Here is a 20,648-nt window from a genome sequence, read left to right as displayed (position 1 = left end):
TTATTATTATAGGAATAACACGAGTTTCCTAATTCCTACACATATTCTATCAAGGGCGATAGATATCTATTAAAGGAAGTTTTCTAAACATTCTACATATTATCACATAATAATAATAACATTCTCATAAACTAGTAATATTTTTGTACATAATATCCTTGTGTATTAATGGTTTCCTTAATTTTGTGTGAATATGAGTTGTCATAAGGTTATTCAAAACCATAATATAGTTGTCATATATTGGAGATAATGTAGCTGATAATGGAAATGAAGCACTGTCAAATGCAAATGCTGCTCTTACTACAACAATATGCTACAAGCCTTTTACTGTCAATTAAGCTGTAACAAATTAGTAAGTATAAATATTCAGCTCTTTCTCTCTCTGTAACTAACTAACTCCTCATTATTACAATTCAATAAGATCTCTCTTCTAAGTTTCTCTCTCTAAACTCATCTTTTTCCTAACATTTCTTGCTGCTTACATCTCAAGCTACTTTCATCTTGGTATCAGAGCTCTAAGAGAACGTTAATGGCGGATTTCTCAACACTGTCAAATGAGCATTTTCTCTCTCTGTAATTCCTCTTCTCTTCTCTCATCTTGTTGTCGTTCAACTTCAAAGAATCAAAGGTATCAATCTCAGTTTCTTCTTTTCTGCAACAACTTCACTCTCAATTCAGTTTCTTATATATCTTGTTGATAATTGATCTTAGATTCTTGTTGTTTGCTCAATTTCATTCTGTTAATCTTCGATATTATCTGTCAATTCGTTCAATTGTTGTTTCAATTGTCTTCTAATTTCTGCAATTGCTAATTCCTCTCTCAATTTCTGCATTTGCATCGATCAATTGTTGATTTCCTCAATTTTTTGTTCTTAATTTCGAATCATCTTCTTCGATTGCCTAAACTCTGCAAAATTCTTCATCATTAACCTCTTGTCATTTCTTTATGATCCTCATTTTCTATCAATTTGCTCACATAATCTTCTTCTGCCAAATTTTCACATAATTCTGAAATTAAAATCAAAATGCCTGAGAATTCAAACAATACTCACTTATTAAGGAATTGAAGGGAGCATTTTAGTGTTCATGTGTGCTCGCTAGATCAGAGAATTGAGATAAGATGTGTCGATTTTGTCAGTGATGAGACCAAAATTATTCAGTGTTATGTCCTTGTTCTTCATGTGTATGATGTATATGTAGGATATATATTGATTAGGGTCTTATGGAACACTATATACTCCTTCCGTAACGCAAAAGATGGCAACAATTTATTTTGCACGCATTTCAAGGAACACTATTTTCTTTTTCTTTCTTTTTTTGTGAATTAATTCAACTTCATTTTAATCCTACAGAAGCTAATACACCATGGAGAAATATGATGAGTTTGGTAATTTGACTACTGACGAATTCGGTAATGTGCTCAATGTGGCTACTGACAAATTCGACAATATGGTTACTGACAAATTCGGTAACCCGGTCACTACTTATCGACCTTCGGAATCAAGTAAGTCGAGTGAGTCGCTGAAGGTGGATACGCAGAAGAGTGAACTGAACTTTATTTCAAAACCACATTTGATGAGGAATGTCTGCTTTGTGGGTCAGACAGCCCATGGAAAAACAATTTTTGTCGATAATCTGATTGAAGTGAGTCTCAAGATTCCAGGCGTTGATGATATGGGAAGAGCTATAAGGTAATTAATTAATATCATCAATTTAATGTTATGCTTGATTTTAGCATGAATTCTGTTGGTTTTGACTTTCAAAACGTTGCAGCTTTGCTTGAGATCAAATTTTTGTTGTTTTTATGACGTTATCAGTTAAGGTCAAGTTATTGTTGTTTTTATGAGGTTATCAGGAAGTAAAGGTGTAATTTCTTAACTTCAGTCATTAAGGCTCTTAGATATTGGATCCTATTCTTTATGATGTTTCACTTGACTTGTTATCTAAGCATGGAGCTAATTATAGATTATAGTTGTGCTTTAAGACATATATAAACTTGCATCATTAATGTGTTTCATGACATACTTTGTTCTACCGAACTGGAGGGAAATATGAATGATGTTTGTTGCCATTACTGTTCACCTTCAATCCATTGCTATGCATCAATAGTCCTATTTGCATTGAAGGGAAGGGCATGGGCCACATGATGTTACAATATCTAAATTTTGATCCATTAGTTTTATGTGTCATATGAACTGTGTGTAGCTATGATCTCTAGATTATTGGATTGTTTTCGTGTCATAAAATGTATAATGACTGGTGAAGTTTTGTGGTTTCAATCACTTGAAGGTTTAGATTTTTGGGACTTTGGGAGAATTATCAGTTGACATGGAATTAAGGATTTGCTATTTAATCCGAGCTGTAGTTTCTTACTTCGTATTTATCATGCTAATACAGAACATGAGATTGTTATCTCAGTGTAATGTGAGCATGATTTATTGCTAGAATCTATTTTGTGGCTGTGGCTTTCCTTAAAACCAGTTATGGTTCCATGATGGCTATGGGATCTTGCAGAAAGATGTGGCTTAGGTAGATTATGTTACGTTTTGTAGTTAGTAATCATATGTTCATTTTCCTTTTCACTGTACTCTTGGGCATTTCTTCGTGGTAAATATCTCAATGCTTCTGATGAGGAGGGATCTGGACAAATGGACAGGTTTGCAATTTTTAATACTTATATGTGGTGCAATATGTTGCCGACTGCTTCGTTTGTCAAGTTATTAGGACTGATTGTGTCACTGTGCGGAGGCTTATTATACCTGGGCTAGCAGTTGGATCCTAGGCGTTTCTGTTTTGTGTGCATGAGCGTGCAGACAGGCTGACGTGTGTGTTTTGTGAGGATTTCACCGGGCTATCAGTTGCATCACTAATATTTCATTGCTCTGGGGATAAGCTCGTTTGTAAAAGTTGTTGATTTGAGGGAGATTTTTTATGGTAATATTAATATTAGGAATCTGGTCTATTGCTTCTGTTCAAGCCAGGGAATAATTCTATATCGTGTTTGTAACGTTCTACCCTAAAGTCCTGTGTTGGGTCTGTCTTAGTTGAGGTTGCAATTATAGGTTGGTGTTATGTATTCTATTCAAGAAGTAGATTACAAGATTTGGAGAAATGGTTTGAGGATTCCATCACAACAGGTATTCTAGTGCTTATAGTGTCAATTTCATTTGTCTTTTATCTTTGGGAATGGTTTCAGTGACAATTTGAAAGGTTCTTATATGGGCAGGGGTTTGTCCAATATTGTGTCATGTGTGTGGGTTTGTTTAGATATTTATGTATGAATTATGTGATATAAGTGGATAAGGCTCAGCACTTGGTGCCAAATTGCTGGCATTTGTAGCCTCTTCCTTGTGAGTGGTGAGTGCTGGAGATTATTGGGGTTTCTTTTCCCTTGTGGTGAGCGTGATAGTAGAAAGTTAGATTGCAGAAAGGCACTGGAATTTAGTAGATCGAGACGATCTGAGTTTTTTTTATATTAGTTAATTCTAAGGTAAGAACTCATTGAGAAAACTTATTATGCTTAGTTAAGGGGAATTCGAGCTATTGTAGTTAACGATAATGATTCATTGTTTAAGTTTCCAGAGGGGCAACTTTGAGGTAAGTTTATACATTTGTCAAGGTCTTTAGTGGTTTGTTCACGAAAGTGATTGTCTTTTGAGTTTAGTGATAGTTGTTTTATGATTACTTAATTTGTTTGTAGAGTTAATTGCTATGGTTGCATTATATAAGAGAATTATTATGCTATAGTTGTATTACATAAGAGAATTATTATGCTTTGCTATAGGAATTAGGAGTAAATTTCATATTTTTGTTGGTCGAATACAATAATGCTTTTTTGTTAGAATTCATTGCTGAAGTGACGTCTCATTATAGGATATCAAAGTATAATTTTTGTGGAGGTTTAGAGTTATTTCTAAGGGCAAGTAATTATGTTTTGAGTGTAATGATAGCAGTTCTGTCTTCTGAGATTACTTTTTCAATTTGAGCACATAATGTCGAAATTAAAAACCTGGAGGGAAATTTGTCATCTGTTGGTAATAAGATTCAGTGGTAATACAAGTTATTTGCCGGCGTGCCTCCAAGTTTAAAAGTAAATTATAGATTTCTAAACATATGTGATAATTTTTTGAGTTTGAGACAAGTAGATTCTAGGTTAAATATTCTGTTAAGGGATCTAATATCTAAAGTAGGAAAAATTGAGGGAAATATCTGTGCTTAGTGAATGAAAGTTTGAGAAGCTTTAGTGATTTTTTTTTTTTTTTTTTTGTGGGGGCAACTGTACATTGTTTGAACTCAGCCGCATCAAATTAAGCCAAACACCTTTGTGGAGGCTTCTGTTGAAATTTAAGCTGAAGTGATTCTATGTGAAGTTAAGTTTGATGATAGTACTATCATGGTTACTTATTTGCTTTGAGGACTTAGTTTTTATGGTAGTAAACTATTAGGGAAAGTTTTATGGCTTCTTAAAAAAACTTGAAGGAATTTGTTATAGCTTCATAGGGGCATCGAATTTGTTATCGTTTCATAGGAGCATCAAATCAAAGTGAATCGGAGCGTAAGATATTACCTTTTTTGTGTATTTAGTTAGTATCATTTTGGATTTATCTTTATATTAGTTTCGAGGTTACAAATATTGTTTGAGGACATAATTGCTAAGGTTGTGAAAAATATTATGCTTAGTTTAAAGAAATTCGACGAAATTGTTGATGATAATGATTTGTTGTTAAGTTTCATAAGTGGAGGGGCTCAAATTGAAGGATACCGGAAGGAAAATTATACATTTGTGATGATTTCTAGTGATATGCGAATGCAAGTGATGGTCTTTTGAAGTATGATGATAGTTATTTTGAGGTTACATAATCTATTTGAGGGGTAGTTGCAAAGGTTGTAAAATATAGGGAAATTTAATATGCTTTGCAAAATGACTTGGGAAGATTTTTGTATTAGTTAGAGTGCTAGACTAATGATTTTTGTTTAGTGTTCATTCCTAATGACATCATATCTAAGTAATCAAAGGATAATATACCTTTTGTGAAGATTCCTAGTGCTTTTTTAGCGAAATTGATTATATTTGAGTTTGATGGTAGTAGTTTCGTGTTATTAATTCTGCTTGAGGATATAAGTTTAAAGCTTGGAAATCTCGAGGGGAAATTATAAAGCCTAATTAATGAATTTGGTGGAGTTTCATGCTATATAAGTAATATAACAGTAGGCATTAAATAAAAGCAAATTGCAGGGTAAATTTTTACATTTATAGAAGTTTCTAATGATTTTGATTCATAATTGATTATAGTTTGAATTTGATGATACTATGATAGCTTTTATGAAGTTACACATTCTAATTATTAATCGCTAGGAATATATGTTGGAGATTTATTATGCTTAGTTATAGGAATTTGGAGGAAATTTGTGGCTGTAAGATGATAATAATTTACTTTTTGATTGAAGCAATCAGCTGGATAATGAAATTTGTATTTGTTGAGGTTTCTATTAAAATTTGAATGGAGGTTTATGCATTTTGATTTTGACGAGTATTTTCTTGAAGTATTATGTTTGTGGAGTGTGGACTTAAAAATTAAGGTAGGATAATATATGGGAATATTTAAATGCTTAGCTAAAGGGAACATGAGGATCTATTTGCCGATGGCTATCAAGTTTATGGCAATTAGAGGTTTCTCGTGATTTCTAAGCGTAAGCGATGATGATGAAAGTGTAAAGGTTTGTGAGGGATTAATATCTAAAATCTGAAACTATAATGGAGAGTTATCATGCTTTGTGAAAGGAATCTTTTAAGGAATTTCATATCGTTTTCAAGAACATATTACACTTAATTGTATTTTCTAATGCATCAAATAAACTTTTCATCCATCAATTATTTTGTCCACCATATTTTTCTCCTTTTCATTTAATATTGTTTCGAATAATGGACTATTTATTGCAATTACTAGAATTTATTTACTGTTTTATTTAATCCCCTCTTTGATTACATATGGGAACAACAAAAGTAAAAGTAGGGAGTACTATTTAGAGGCTTTTAGTGATCTGTAAATGAAATGAATATAAGGAAATATTAGAGGTGATCAAAATTAGCCCGACCAGGTTTTGGGCAGCATTTTTTGGCCCAAAATCGGGTTGGGCCCAGCCTGGCCAGATTTTTTTTTGGGGTGGGTTTGGGAATGCGTTTTTATGCATATTTATTTGATTTTTTAGGCCCGGTCCGAAAATGGCCCGAAAAGCCCGCACGGCTCGATCATTTGGGACGGGTTTGGACACAAAAATTCCGCCCCGAAGTTTGGTTCGGCCCGGCCCGAGAAGTGGGCATACTTTTTAGCTTCGGCCCGACCCGTCCAATGATCACCTCTAGGAAATATGCTGGATTATGTTGTTAATGTAGGATATATAAGGAATTATTCTTATACATAGCTAAAAGAAATGTGAGGATTTTCCTTTCAAGATATATTTGCTTAAGGGCGTTAGTTATAGGAAATTCAATGATCAACTATACCTTTTATTGACATTCTTGTGATATTTAAGCACAAGTGATTGTATGTGTGTTTGATGATAAAATGGTCATTACTTATTTGGAGGACTTAATTTCTAATGTTGGATACTAAAAGGAAAAGTTATGAAAGGAATTTAGAGGAATTTCATTTTTTTTTCCTAGGAGCATGATGATGTAAGACAAATGGAGGATGAAATATACCTTTGTCGAGGATTCTAGTGTGATCTTTATGCTTATGATAATCTAAGATTGATTTAAGTTGTATCAAGGTTATTTATCTGCTTTGAGGACTTAGTTTCTAAGGTAGGAAACTATGAGGATTGAGTGAATTGGAAATCATGACCAATATGTTGGCATTGTATGCCGAGATCATATTTACAGCTGATTCAAGGCTGGCTCAAGCCAGCTCTTTGGCAGCTAACTTTGAGGATAGAACTTTAGAAATTCAATTAAAATTGAGCGCAACTGATACTATGTATGCAGAGGCAAACAGGGAGAGCTTAGACGTAGAGAGAAAAACAAGATATAGAGTTAAGAAAGAATAATATGATATGTGCCCTCTGCATGCCGCAATATTGTGTTCTCGTGTCCAAATTGGTACTTGGTATTATTTTTCATCATATCTTCTTAATGTAAACAAATTCCGCAATGCTTTTTGTTACATCCATACTTTCTTATTATTCTCACCCGCGTGGGTTCTTACTTAGTTTGAGTATATGCTGTTCTCGTTGTATGTGTATATGTAAGATTTAAGCCAAATTTATTCAGAGTATATTTTATTTTACAGTATATAACGTGTGTTTGAATTGCTTAGGTATGGAGGTGATAGCGGTGGGTACGGTGTTGGGTATGGAGTAAGGTGAAACAAAATTGGGTTAAAACTGAACCGAACTGAATAAAAAATATGGTTCAGTTTGGTTTTGAAAAAAAAAATATTTCGATTTTCGGTTTAGTTTCGGTTTTAGAAATTGACAAACCGAAAAATCGACAAAACCGAAATTTCAGGCCCAGCTATGGAGTGATGGTGGTGGGTCTGGTAATAATGTAATATCACCAGTTTGACCCTATGCTATTCTCTTTGGTCTTAATTAGATATACAGATACTCGAGATGATGAAAAATACAGAAAAATGTCTATAAGATCTACCCCCATTTCATTGGTGCTAGAGGATCTTACTGGCAATTCTTATCTCATCAACATAATTGACGTCCCGGGACATCTAGATTTCTCTGATGAGATGACAAGTTCTTTGAGGCTCACTGATGGGGCTGTTCTGGTAGTTGATGCCTCTCAAGGCGTCTTGGTATGTTTATTTTCTGCACCGCATATATATTTATTCATTTATTTTTTAGAATTCTTAAAAGGACCTACTTATTTTTTTTTTTTTTTTTTTTTTTTTTGACGTTTTAGGTCAGCACTAGGAAGGCAATCACTCATGCTATTCAAGAACATCTTCCAATTGTTGTTGTTATTAATAAGGTATGTCTTTTAAGTTTTAACCCTTGCATTTCTCACCTAACTATTAGTTTGTCATTAATTCTTTATTAATGCGCTTACTGTACATTATGTAATGGAAAATGCTTATGGTATTGAAGGTTGATCATTTGTTCAGTGCGTTTAGAATGACCCCTGAAGAAGCATATAAGCACTTGGAGCAGCTTATATCATCCATAAATGATCATATTACTACTGAAGAGGGTGGGCTCCATGTAAATCCACTCACTGGCAACATATGTTTCTCCAGTGCATTGTTTGGGATCTCGTTTACCTTATCTTCGTTTGCAAAAAAACATGTAGCCAATTTTGGACTGAAATGTGATGCGTTGGAGTTTGCGTCTCATCTTTGGGGGGATTCCTACTATGATGCAGACAAGAAAGCTTTTATGAAGGAACCTCCTGCAGTTGGAAGGGAAAGGTGTTTTGTTCAGTATATTTTAGAACCCTTCAATAGGCTGCGTACTCAAGTTCTTGAGAATGATCAAGATAATCTGAAGAAAACACTCTTTGAATTTGGTGTAAGACTTCCTGATGAGACATTGACTATCAAACGTTTTGAAGATTGTCATCTGTTGATGAGGCTAGCATTTAGCTCAGTCTTTGGTAAAGTGACAGGATTCACTGACATGGTGGTACATCACATCCCCAGTGTCAAAGAAGCTGCCTCAAGGAAGGTTAATCGTATATATAGAGGCTGTAAAAAATCACTGATAAAGTCGATGTGTAATTGTGATAAAGCTGGGCCGCTTATGGTTGATATCACTAAGCTCTACCCAACTTCAGATTGCAGCGGTTCTTATGCTCTTGGTAGAGTTTATAGTGGTGTTATCCGAAAAGGACAGGCTGTTTGTGTATTGACTGAAGATTTTGAGGATGAGGGTGATATGGCCGAGGTCACAAATATTTGGTTGTACCAAGCGTGCTATAGAGTACCTATAATTGAAGCTTCACCGGGTTCATTGGTTGTCATTGAGGGAGTCAGTGATGGTATTGAAAAAAGTGCAACTCTTTGTGACGAAAAGGGTTTTGATTTTTTCATCCCGCCTCAATTCAACACACCTTCAGTTTTGAAGGTAGTGTTTGAAGCTTCTAACCCCTTTGAACTTGGGGCTGTCCTAACACAGCTATGCAAAACCTTTCCTCTTGCAACTGTTAAGAGAATAAAGTATTATGGGGGGATTGAAATTCAAGGCCCAGGGAAGCTATACCTTGACTCTATCATAAAAGAACTAAGAATTTACTCGAAAGTAAAAATAAAGGTTTGTTGGTTGTTTTCCTAAGTAAAATATCTGAGTTATTACTCTCTTTTGTTCTAACAATTCTCCTTTTTTTTTTGGCAGATTCTGCATTGGGCTGTGTTGTACCGTGAAACAGTGCTTGAATCTTCAGAGAAGTGTTTTTCTACAACTAAGAACAAGTGCACCATAGCCATGGTATTTATTTGGCCAGTTCTTGCATTCTTTTTTGAATAATTGGAAGATTTGTTTGCATCTAATTTGTAAATGTGATATAATCTAAAGATTGCAGAACCCTTAGATGAAATTGCAGAGGATCTCCACATGGGGTTAGTTTATTTCCCCAGTTCAAATATTTCTGTGCTTTATTCTGTAACCTAGAGCTTGCATCTATCTAATCTATAACTTTTAATTTATAGGATCCTAATATACTGTTAGATTGCACGCTTCCTGCTGAAGTTGATAAGATAAAGATGAATTCTGTGAAGGATGAGATTGTTAGGAGGTAAGTAAATAATTAAATATTATCTTCTGAAGTTGATAAGATTATTTTTCTGAATTACTGCATTTTTTTTTAATTTTTTTTTATCTTTTTTTTTTAAATTTTCTTCTGTGAAGTTTTTACACTGCTTTGAAGAACGGTCCACTCGATGGTCAGCCAATCAGACAAGTAAAATTCAGCATTGTTGATGCTGCTTTTCCTCCTGAGTCGTCGGATGCACCATACAGCCTCTCGATTTATGATCTCATTCATTCCACTCTTCTTCATGCAACACCTCATCTTATGGAGGCAATTTTTTATGTGGAGGTAATAAATTAATTATCCTGTTGCACTATTATACATGGTGTTGACTGTTTTTTTCTCATGGAGGCAAAATTTTGTGCTTGTAGATTCAAACATTTGAAAATTATTTGCCCGACATTGAGAGGTTTTTGTCCCGTGAGCATGGCTATATAACTGCTAATGAGGCACGACAAACCACCGCTGTTCGCTTAGTGAAGGTTTTTTAATTTATTTTCTTGTTTTTTTCTTTTTTCTGTTTATTATTAGCATGCTCATATTTATTCTTAATGCAATCATGATTACTCTAACTCTAATTCTAGGCCTTTTTACCGGCTCGTGGCTTGATTGATTTTGATGATGGTCGACTGCTGGGTACTAAAAACCAAGCAATAGCATGTTGTCTGTTCAGCCATTGGGCTGTAGTCCCATCACATCCAAAGTCTGTGGTTGGACGAGAATGGTTTGTAGCCTGACATTGTTTGTAGAGAAAAAAAACCAGTTGTGTGAACGTTGGTTGATATGATCTTGCCATTAAAGTTGTGGGAACGTTGGTTAATGTGCATATTAATCTCAATTGTACATAAACTCAGTTGCACATGTTTCAGATAATAAACTTTTCTTATCTGTCTCTTGTTTCTCTTTCTTTATTATCTAAATTCTCTTTCTGTTCTGCTCTTTAATTCTCTTCATTTCCTTTTTATTATATGATCTTTCCTCTTCTTCCGGCTTCTCTGTTACCAATACAGCCAAACAATCAAGATCACCCACTTCCTGAATACCCATTTCTACTGATTGCACACCACCTGTTTCTTTTGTTTTTTCCTTTGATGGGAATAAACGATTATCACAAGTGCAAGTGCACTTTCTTAGTACATGCTTCAAGTTTCTGCCCTACTAATGTTTCACCCTTCTTGAAAAGAGATTATAAGGATAGGGGATCATTGTTATTATGAACCATAGGTCTATTGAAGGGAAGAATGTTAGTGTCCTCACTGATTGTTTATATGTTTTAGTGAGGATCTCCATTAGCAGATATTTGCTATTTTAGCATTTGAAATGTCCATGTTAGCTACTCACTATTGAAAAGCTCATACTGATTATCAATTATTCAATAGCTGAGAGAGGTGATAAATTCAATAACTGATATTATGAAACCATTAGCTAATATCCAAATTAGAAGGCGTTTATAGTTTTGGTGTCGTTTGAGTGTATGTTCAACTAAAAATGTCCATTTTTAGTTGCATGTAAAGTGTTTAATAAGATGTCCAAGTGATTAATCTTTTGTAGTGGGCTACTTTGGGTTGCTATAATAATGACTCTTTGGGGCTGTAATCATGGCTTAATAGTGGTTGTATAAATGGTGAATGATGGTTCTTTGGTGGTTGAAATGGAGCTCCTTAGTTGAGCTATATAGGTGTAAATGTGTGGGTGTTTGGAGATTGTTGCAAGCTGTTTCTTGTTGTACTTGTGGTACATTGATATCGTTGGGAGCAATTTATAGGTGGTGTTTGGACTGCAATGGTGGAATTGGTGGTGATTCGTGGTGTTGTGCGTGAGGGGCCTTTAAGCAGCATTACGGTTGTTTAATGGTATGATGTTTGTACTTGTAGAGCACTTTGGTGCTAACTAAAGATAATAGTGGCTGTTCTACAGCATATTAGAATTAGATTGCAGGGTATGTTAGTGGATGGTAACTTGCAAAATATAGGTGATATTCCATGCTTAATTTTTTTCCTCTATCAACTTCAATGTATAATATCAATACTTGAATACAAAGTAATTGAGATTATTAAGTCTATAGCTGATATGCACAAGGAGTGCTTATAAAATAGGACAGGCTAAAATGGCATTTGTTTTACTTTGGTCTAAAGAATTCTAATTGTTGGGTTTATTTCCTTCAAATTAGGGAGTGGAAGCTTTTGTTGCATATTATTAGGATGGCAGTTTGTTGTTAGTGGCACCATATCAGTTTGTTGTTAGAGTTGTTCCACCTTTTAAGTAGTTGGTCAATCTTATGATGAGATCATGGGATGATTTCCTAAATTTTAGCTTTTACTGTTATTTTCTATTAGTATAAGATGTTGCCTTGTACTTGTTATTTTTGGTGTGGAAATATTATTCAGTTTTGTGGAGTATGTCGTTGTTTTCTTTTCCTACCTTTTTCTTTCTCTACTCAAAATATAATTTAACACTAATATCCATAATACATTCATTTCATGGCTTTGCACATTGAATGGTTTATAGTAGAGCATAAGAGTTATGAAGTATTAGTTTTTGCTTTGGAAGCAGCTAATTGTAGGGCCATGGTAGAGTGAAAATTTGCATTGACATTGAATTATTAGGCTTTGTAGGATGATTCTTTGGTGGCTATCCTAAGTGATAGTCACCGAAGCCAATAAAAGTCAAATAAATCTCATTCATTAATTCTTACACACTTTTTTTTTTTTTTTTTTTTTTTTTTTTTTGCAAATGAGCCACAAGGGCAGGTACATATTTACAATGGGAGAGGGGGGAATATGAGGATTCGAACCTCTGACCTCAAGAATCAAAGGTGGAGTTGAAGCCACTGCTCCAAACCCCTTCCTCAATATACATGTATTTCCTATACACATTATGTATAATATACATGTAATTTCTCACTTATTTAATACCTTGTAGCAGTTAAGTATCTTATAGGAATACATATTGTTTCTTTTCTCTATTAAACTGACGTTATTTTGTTCTTGGTTTCCATGGTAGGCCTTGTAACCACCATGGAAGATTTGATCGCCATTGTTGATGGAAAGTCGTTTATTGAAGATAGTGATGTTGTATTCGTTTCTTTTCATTAGTTATAATGTATTTATTATGATTGAGTTTAAACAAGTCTTTGAATTTATTGTGATGGTGATCAAATCTTTTAGAATGATGTTGATGCTAAATTGTGTATATCACAATTAATCTTTTTGTAATGGTTTGATTTGTTCAATGGATCAGATTTTAATTATAGTTGTTTAATTAGTTCATTAGAATCTTATCATCAATGGAGTTTGGGATTGAAAAAAAATAAATACTTTTTTTGTTGTTGCTAATATCATCAATGGAGCTTTTGGTTACGGTGGATAAGGCATAGAAAAGAATGAAGAAGAAGGCATCACCCATGTTATATAAGAGATGAAAAAGGGAAAAAAAGCAATTATCTTGGGATTGTCCAAAATTAGGAGAATTGAATACGGTGGTTTTTTTTAGGGTGGTGGCTGGGGGGATGGGGTTCCTTATTGCCTGAGGTGGAGGTGTGGTGGGCGGAGGTCTGGTCGGAAATGCCATTCATGGAGGTGTGGAATTGAAAGGGAGGAAGAAGATGAAGAGGAAAGAAAAGAAAAAAAAAAAAAAAAAAAGCTCATTTAAGTGGTCACATGCACAGCACGTGATTTTTTTTGGCCGGAAAATGTTGGTCAACGCCGGAGTTTGGTCAAAGGACCCTCCTCACAATCCAATCTCTATAAAAGGACCTTTAGTGCCACTTTTTTCATAAAAGGACCTTCCTTACAAGGTCGACCACTGAAAAGAACCTTCCTCGCAAATTTTCCAATTATGAATGTGGTAATATACGTATTTATTTGTAAGGGACGGATGAAGTATTATTTTATACATATTTAAGGTGCTGTTTGGCAAAAGTAGCGGTAGCGGGTAGCTTTTAGTGGTCGAGTAGCTTGCCAAACGCTACCTATTTACGCTACCTTGCCAGACGCTCTCAAATTTTTTCTAGTTTTGTTTTGACTAGTCAAAACGCTAACCGTTACCTCAATCGCTACCACCAAACAGGGCCTAAATCAGTAACGTGGATGATTCTTATCTCCTATTTAGACGTAATCATGTACTTGAATTGGTGATCAGTCATTGCCTCATTGGTGGAAGTGCCCCTATAATGGAGAGCAATAGAGCATCTTTGTATACCAAAGACCATGGCAAATCAATCTATGAAACTATTTATGTTGTTTAACTCATGGATCACAATTACATTCAACATATACTACGTAATAATCTTTAATTAGAAACCCTAAAGTATATAATACGAAGTATGATTTTACAAAAAAAAAAAAAAAAAAAAAAAAAAAAAACTTTACAATATAGTGTACTCATTTCTACCTTCTCTCTATCATTTACTTTAAGCTGCGCATGTGGAACTAAGGCACCGGTCTACTGGAGACTTGCATCTGAAATCAAATTTGGGCGTCCTCTAACTCAGATTGTAGCATAAACATTAATATTCCACCTGCCACTGCGACATTAAGAGACTCAAAATTATCAGCCATTGGTATGCTTACCAGTTCACAGAATTCCCTTGCTCTCTCCGTAAGACCGGTACCCTCACTGCCTAGAAGTAAACATAATGGCATATCAGCCAGAGAATGTGCAAGCCTTTGGGACAACTTATGAACAGGCTTGAATCCGTTGCTAATAGCAGGGTGACCAGCAAACATCTTCACTTGAACTTCATTGCTAAAAGCTTCAAGATGTGCCCAATTTCCCGAAACTAGGGGAATCTGAAATGGCGCACCTCTGCTAGCCCTGAGTGCCTTCTCATTGAAAGGATCACAGCATCCAGGAAGCAGAAAAACACCATTCTGTTGAACATGAATACAAGTGTTTACATATGTTCTTCTATAAGTTAATGCTGTAGTTCCTATTTTCCTACTAGTATTTAATCAAAGAAAGAGTACAAAGTTTTTTTTTAAAGATTTCAGTCGTACATCTATGATCTAATCAAAGAATAAGAATCTGATTATTGCACAAAAGTTCAGGTAAATTGGAAGTCTTAAAATGATAAAAGCAGGTTGGTTTTTCAATTTCATTCCTTTGGCATGACGAATTAAAAAACTATTCATGACCAGCTACATGATACATCTATAAAGTGTGAAATGGACATTGCTAATGACATGCACTGTGAAATATTCACAATTTCTCTTTACAACATTTAAACCTTTGGCAACCCCACAAATAAGATCTAAAGCTAGAAGCACAAGAGGATGCAAAGTCACTTACCCATTTGAACGCCAGGGCCGATCTAAGCAGAGTACCAAGGTTCCCTGGATCCTGTGTCAACCATCAAGTTACAAAAGAAGATTACTACGTAGTCACTAATCAGACAGAGAAAACTGCACATTGTACTTGATAGATTGAATGGTAATACCTAAAAAAGGCACCATGCAAGAAAACTTAAGGATACACACCAAGCCAACCAAACACACTAATATAAAGATCATATAGTGATTTCCTAAGGCAGATCATATAAAGATCAATTTGAAATGGCAGAATTTAGAGAAAGAAAACAAAAACACTCTGAAATCTCAATCCATTATCGCGATTCTTGAAACAGGGTTGACAGTAGTTACTCTCAGACCTATACCATATGCACATCAAGAAACACTAAAAATTATTCATGCACAAAGAATTCATTTTACACCATATAAATACATCAACAGGCTCACCAAAATCCCAGTTATTGAGTAATTCATTTTGATATATGACCGGTTTGAAACTTAAAAGACAATTCAACTCTTGATGAATGATTCTAGCAGATAATAATGATTATCTAATGACTTAACCAGGACAGGAAAATGAGGTGGAATTTAACACATTTATTGAAGGAGGATGTAGATATTTCAAAGACTCCAAGTGCAACAAAAAGATTCCCTAGTAAACAAACTAAGAGAGCAAGCACCAAAGAAAAACCTGTATCCCTTCAAGGACTAGAATTCGACGAGTATCGGCACATCAATGAAAACCCCAAAACATCATAGTCCCCAATCAAAGACCCCATTTCTCTTGGGCACAAGTTTTTAGGAGAGAAATTGTATCGAGGTATTGTTGATTAACATTGGAAAAAAAGATAGTGGGAGTAGTTTATTGTTTTCAAGGGAGGTGAGAGAAACTACAGTAGGGTTGGTGGGATTTTGCTGATTGAAAGTGAATAAAAAGTTAAAGTGGATAAGGGACTCCACAAATGGGGTTTTTAAATGGGACAAGAGTTTGAAATGGAGCCTTTAACCTGGGATGGAGGGAGTAGTATGCTAGCATGAGTTGTGAACCAAGTGTTAGTGTGAGGTTTTGAGGTTATTATTGTTTGTTTGATAATCTATTAATGTTTGATCATCCAGCATCTTGAAGCTGGGAGGGTATTTTTGGTGAAATGTATGAAGTGTTAGTGTGAGGTTTTGAGGTTATTATCTTTCACTCTTCACCTGCAGCTTCACAGCCACCTGTTTCATCATCCTTGCCACCCATTACTCTTCAGCCTTCATTGACTCTGCAGCGTCCATAGGGTGCTCCGTTTCTCCAACCTTACCCTCCACCAGCACCATCGCCTTTTCTTACACCCCCACAGTGCTAGCTGCTGCACCAACTCATGGACCTGTTATTGTAAGGGGGAAGAACATAATATACATTGGGTGGCATGGAGAAAGCTTAGTATACCAAAATGTAATGATAGGTTGGGTTTTCGGGAAGTTGCAGTCTTTATGACGCAATGCAGCTTGCCAAACAATGCTGGAGACTAATGTCAAACCCAAACCTTCTTGTTTCTCGTATTTTGAAAGTCAAGTACTTTTTATGATAGCTTCTTGAATGTCTAAGCTAGGAAGTAAACCTACTTATATTTGGAGAAGCATTTACAGTTGCATATAGGTGGTTGAGAAGGGTACCAAATGGATAATCGAGAATGGTAATTCGATAGATATATGGAACAATCCATGGATCAACAAACCCCTTTCTTTTGGAGTGATATCTTCACGAAGGGAGGGAAGCAATTTCTCCAAGGTGGCTGACTTAATTTGCCTTAAGTCAGGTAGTTGGAAAAAGAGTTTATTTCGTGGGAATTTTTTAGCATTTGAAGCTGATGAGATCTAAACATACCTCTGGTGTTAAGGGAGTTTGAAAATGTTTTAGCTTGGAGTTACACCAAGAATGAGAGGTACATTGTGAAGTCAGGCTATAAATGTATTCAATTTATTAGAGGAGTGGAGCAAGGGACAACAAGTTCCTCTTCTATGAATGATGTATGGTAAAAAATTTAGGACTTAGATGTTACTCCCAAAACTAAGATGTTTATCTGGAGATTGTGTAAAGGGGCATTGTCAACTATTTGGGGTTAAATTGCCGAATCGAAAATATTTCTCCTTGGTTTCTGTAGACATCTACTTTTGGCCTCCTGTCCCGCCGAACAGCGCAATGACAATAGCAAAACCAACTTCTCTAGACTCGGACAACGTGGAGCTCTTATGGACTAAGTGAGTATGAAAAGATGGACTGTGAATCCACAAAGCCTCAATGCAAACCTAGTAATTAAATGGAGCTAGCCCGAACCGCGATTGAGGCCCTGAAGATGTACATTTTCTAGCCCTAACGCGTGTACGGATCATGGCACTAATCAAAGCAACGCTTAAGGCCCAAAAGCCTTCTCGTTGTTTAAAATTGCGCGCAGCTCAAAAGACTGCGTGCGCCATGTCAGCGCAACCCTCGAGGATGCGCGTAGCAGGAAAGATAAAAATGGAAAAACGTGTGGATGAATCTGGACGATCTTGGCCAGCGCAACCCAGCATGTTGCGTGTGCCATCTGCGCACAATCCTGAGACTTGCGCACGATTGTTCAGCGCGACAAGCCCAGTTGCGCGCACATTTTCCTCCGCGACGCTTTTTCTGGAAAACCCTAGCTCTCCCCATCTATATAAACAGCCCATTCCCTCGTCATTTTTCATCAACAATCATTCACAACACCCCCTCTTCTCGGAGCATGGCAAAACCCCTCCAAACTTCTCTTCTCTCTTAATTCTTCTAGCCTTCCCACCGTCAAAAAACGCTTCCCGAACGCTATAAGAAACAAGAGCGAGCGAGAAAGACGAGAAAAAGTCCATAAGTAGGCGAAACGCTGCCCGAACGACGAGAATTGGTACGCAAACCTAAGCACTATTTAATTCTCTTTTCTTTCGTTCTTCGTTCTTCATTCTTCGTTCACCACCTAGTTTAGATTCATGTTTTAAATAACTTAATCGGAATTATTTGATCACTTAACATAAGATATTCCTTAATTTACATCACTTTCTTTTCAAGTAATCGGATTAAACAAGAATAACGACTTGGTACAATCTCGTGTTCCCTTCGTGTTAGTTGTAAATAAATGTACTAACCAGTAATTAGGAATCACGTTGCATATTTTGCCTAATTATGAAATTGTAAAACGAGAAGGGCTAGTAGAGGCCGCATTAGGGCTAGGATGATCGCTCTTAGTACGACATTCTAGTATCCTCGCTCTCGAACCCATCTCTGGTACGGTTCTACGGACTTTAGGTGGGCGATCCTTCCCTAAGGGTTGAAGGGAAACCCATGCCTTGTATTAAAATCCTCTTGCATAACCTGTTCGAAACACAGAACGGGGGACATGAGGTACGATGCAAACAGGGTTTCTGAGTTTTTCCCAAGAAAACTCCATGGCAACTCTCAACTTAGCTTCCATTAAAAAAAAGATTCACTCATCTCTATTCCATGTCTCCCAGTTAGTCCGAAATTCAAATCCGACATAAACAAATTCCCGACCTTTTTAAAGGAAGGTCGAGTATGAGGAGGTGGACCTGTCAGGGCATCCTTCTCATAGTTTCACCATGCAAGTATGAAGTAGAATATGATATTTGTTATGAACTGAGTACTAAGAGAAAATTAAGGGAAGGAATGATATGAACTTTTGATTGAAAATTTTGAAATTACATAAAGTAGTAAAGATATTCAAGATTTCAAGAGGCTTGATTCTATCCCAAAACTAAACTAAACACTCACTCAATATTTAACATAATGACATCTCTCTAATCATCTCTTATTTATAGCATTTCTTCCCAAACAAACTCCCTAACTTATTTTTACAAGTCATACATAACTAACTATAAAGATATTCTCTAGAATGCTCTTCCCCTCTAATATCAATTCATAGCATTATCGGGTGTGTGTGTTGTTTTTTGCATGGTTGCGGTTGAACCCGGCTTAGATTGAGCCAGATTGTGGGGTTCGTTTTAACTTACCTCCCCTTTTCTTTCGACTTGGGAAGTCGATTTAGAGGGGGTGAAGTGTGTGCTAATGAGTCGCCGTTCTAAACCACCTAAGGGTTCATTTTTTAAGTCAAATTCAGTTTTATTGACTTTTATCATGTTGTTTACCCACGGGGTACAAATTGTAATGACTTCATGTACCGGTCTAACAAACCTAGAGAGTGGATCCGGGATGAACCACTTACTTTGTTTTTTCCAAATCAAATAAAGGGTCGTTTTGACGGCATAGTTCGGATTTAAGTGAGTTAGGTTATCTAAACATGCATCTTTGGTGATCGCTTTGCATTAGACATAGTTTTGCATGAATTGAAAGCTTTGAAAAGGCATGCTTAGCACACAAACATGGTATAAGGCATGAAGTATAGCAAATAAGCATGAAAGCATATCAAGCAAGCATAAGCATGATATGAAAGCGATAAAGGGAGGGGGGTTTAATTAGTTACAACCCATAAATGAATCACCGGGACAAACCGGCTAGAATAAGGTGCATAAATTAAATAAGTGTAAAAAGATAAAAAGGTCTAGGCTTTGGCCTTAGAGAGGTGCAAAAAATATATGCTTAGCATGTTTAGGATGCTAAGGTGATGAGGAGTCCAAAAATGGAGTCTCTTTCACCTTATCCATGAGCAAAAATTAAGTTTGTTGGAAAACTTGTTGAAAGAGGATTTGGACATCACTAGTGGGCGAATTCAAGTGTGAAACCCCAAACTAGGAAATTCCCCTTGTGTAAAACTCCTAGTTGTGATTAGGAGTTGCTCCTAATCACAACATCCTTGGAGTAAAACCAAGTTTGAAAAGAGGAGTAGAAGTAGAGAAAGTAGTATAGAAAATGAGTAAAAATAATGGAAATTGAGTTCGGAGATCCTCGGGAATACCAGTTTAGGAGCGGCTTTCGACGAACCTTGTTGATGCTTGCTATGGTGCCCGGAATCCTTGATTTGGATGCTTGATTTGTGCTTGAATGTGCTTAGAAATGTGTTTAGAAGTGTTTTTGCTCTCGAAATTGCTCTCGGATTGCTGATTAAGGGTGCTGAAAATGCCCAAAAGTCTCTCTGAGGCTGGAAAACGGGGGGTATTTATAACCCCCCGGGGGAGGACACCTGTGTGGCACGCAGGGGCTTGCGTGGGAGGCAGACTTCCTGCGTGGCACGCAGGCTTTCTGCTCCTGCCACATGTCACACAATGGTGCTTCCCCCGGTGTTTTGGCCAATCCGAGACTAGATGCTGGATTTTGATGTCGGAATATCATGATTGCCACACAACTTTGACAGTTACGGACCCGAATCAGGATTTAGGCCCAAACCGACTCAATTCGGAGCTCGGTTTCAGGATTCCGACCCTCAGGACTCCGATATGACATTAGACACTCGCTAGAGACCCTAGAAAAGGACAAAATGACTCTCGAATGACTTAGACTCGGGATTAAAGCCTCGAGAAGGATTGAAAGGTGCTCAATTGGAATAAGGGATTGCTTAATTGAAATTTCAGAGGACTCGGGACTAGACCGGGGTGCTTTTTCGGAGGACTCGGAGGAGACCTAAATGCTATTTCAGAGG

The 20,648-nt window shown here is 36.2% G+C and overlaps 2 protein-coding genes across 6 annotated transcripts; both read left to right on the top strand.

Moving 5' to 3' along the window:
* Window positions 1-404: 404 nt before the first annotated feature.
* LOC110695231 (110 kDa U5 small nuclear ribonucleoprotein component CLO-like) lies at window positions 405-13,383 on the top strand. Of its 5 annotated transcripts, none has more exons than XM_021872468.1 (11): window positions 405-628; window positions 1,353-1,691; window positions 7,595-7,805; window positions 7,913-7,981; window positions 8,098-9,258; window positions 9,340-9,432; window positions 9,520-9,563; window positions 9,654-9,739; window positions 9,853-10,042; window positions 10,126-12,613; window positions 12,758-13,383. In XM_021872468.1, the coding sequence occupies exons 2-8, from the start codon at window positions 1,366-1,368 to the stop codon at window positions 9,670-9,672; spliced, it is 1,923 nt and encodes a 640-aa protein (XP_021728160.1). In that variant the 5' UTR covers window positions 405-628; window positions 1,353-1,365; the 3' UTR covers window positions 9,673-9,739; window positions 9,853-10,042; window positions 10,126-12,613; window positions 12,758-13,383. The 5 variants fall into 5 exon arrangements, with proteins under 5 accessions (XP_021728160.1, XP_021728159.1, XP_021728158.1 ...); XM_021872467.1 differs by having other exon boundaries at window positions 10,126-12,646; XM_021872466.1 differs by having other exon boundaries at window positions 405-573; window positions 10,126-13,383.
* Window positions 9,708-10,491, top strand: LOC110695333 (109 kDa U5 small nuclear ribonucleoprotein component GFL-like). The gene is made up of 4 exons (XM_021872587.1): window positions 9,708-9,739; window positions 9,853-10,042; window positions 10,126-10,236; window positions 10,339-10,491. Exons 1-4 carry the CDS (start codon window positions 9,708-9,710, stop codon window positions 10,489-10,491), a joined length of 486 nt encoding a protein of 161 aa, XP_021728279.1.
* Window positions 13,384-20,648: the final 7,265 nt, after the last annotated feature.

This window comes from Chenopodium quinoa, unplaced genomic scaffold (assembly GCF_001683475.1).
Source record: "Chenopodium quinoa cultivar QQ74 unplaced genomic scaffold, ASM168347v1, whole genome shotgun sequence".
Classification (NCBI taxonomy): Eukaryota; Viridiplantae; Streptophyta; class Magnoliopsida; order Caryophyllales; family Amaranthaceae; genus Chenopodium; species Chenopodium quinoa.
Note: the sequence above shows the minus strand (reverse complement) of the source record. Positions and strands in the feature narration are given on the sequence as shown.

What these genes read in the sequence shown, in the direction of transcription:
- LOC110695231 (XM_021872466.1), top strand. Translation starts at nt 1,366, where the DNA reads ATGGAGAAATATGATGAGTTTGGTAATTTGACTACTGACGAATTCGGT. An exon ending in ATGCCTCTCAAGGCGTCTTG is followed by an intron (nt 7,806 to 7,912) that starts GTATGTTTATTT and finishes TTGACGTTTTAG; the next exon opens with GTCAGCACTAGGAAGGCAAT. An exon ending in ACAAGTGCACCATAGCCATG is followed by an intron (nt 9,433 to 9,519) that starts GTATTTATTTGG and finishes TATAATCTAAAG; the next exon opens with ATTGCAGAACCCTTAGATGA.
- LOC110695333 (XM_021872587.1), top strand. Translation starts at nt 9,708, where the DNA reads ATGAATTCTGTGAAGGATGAGATTGTTAGGAG. An exon ending in AGGCAATTTTTTATGTGGAG is followed by an intron (nt 10,043 to 10,125) that starts GTAATAAATTAA and finishes TTGTGCTTGTAG; the next exon opens with ATTCAAACATTTGAAAATTA. An exon ending in CCGCTGTTCGCTTAGTGAAG is followed by an intron (nt 10,237 to 10,338) that starts GTTTTTTAATTT and finishes CTCTAATTCTAG; the next exon opens with GCCTTTTTACCGGCTCGTGG.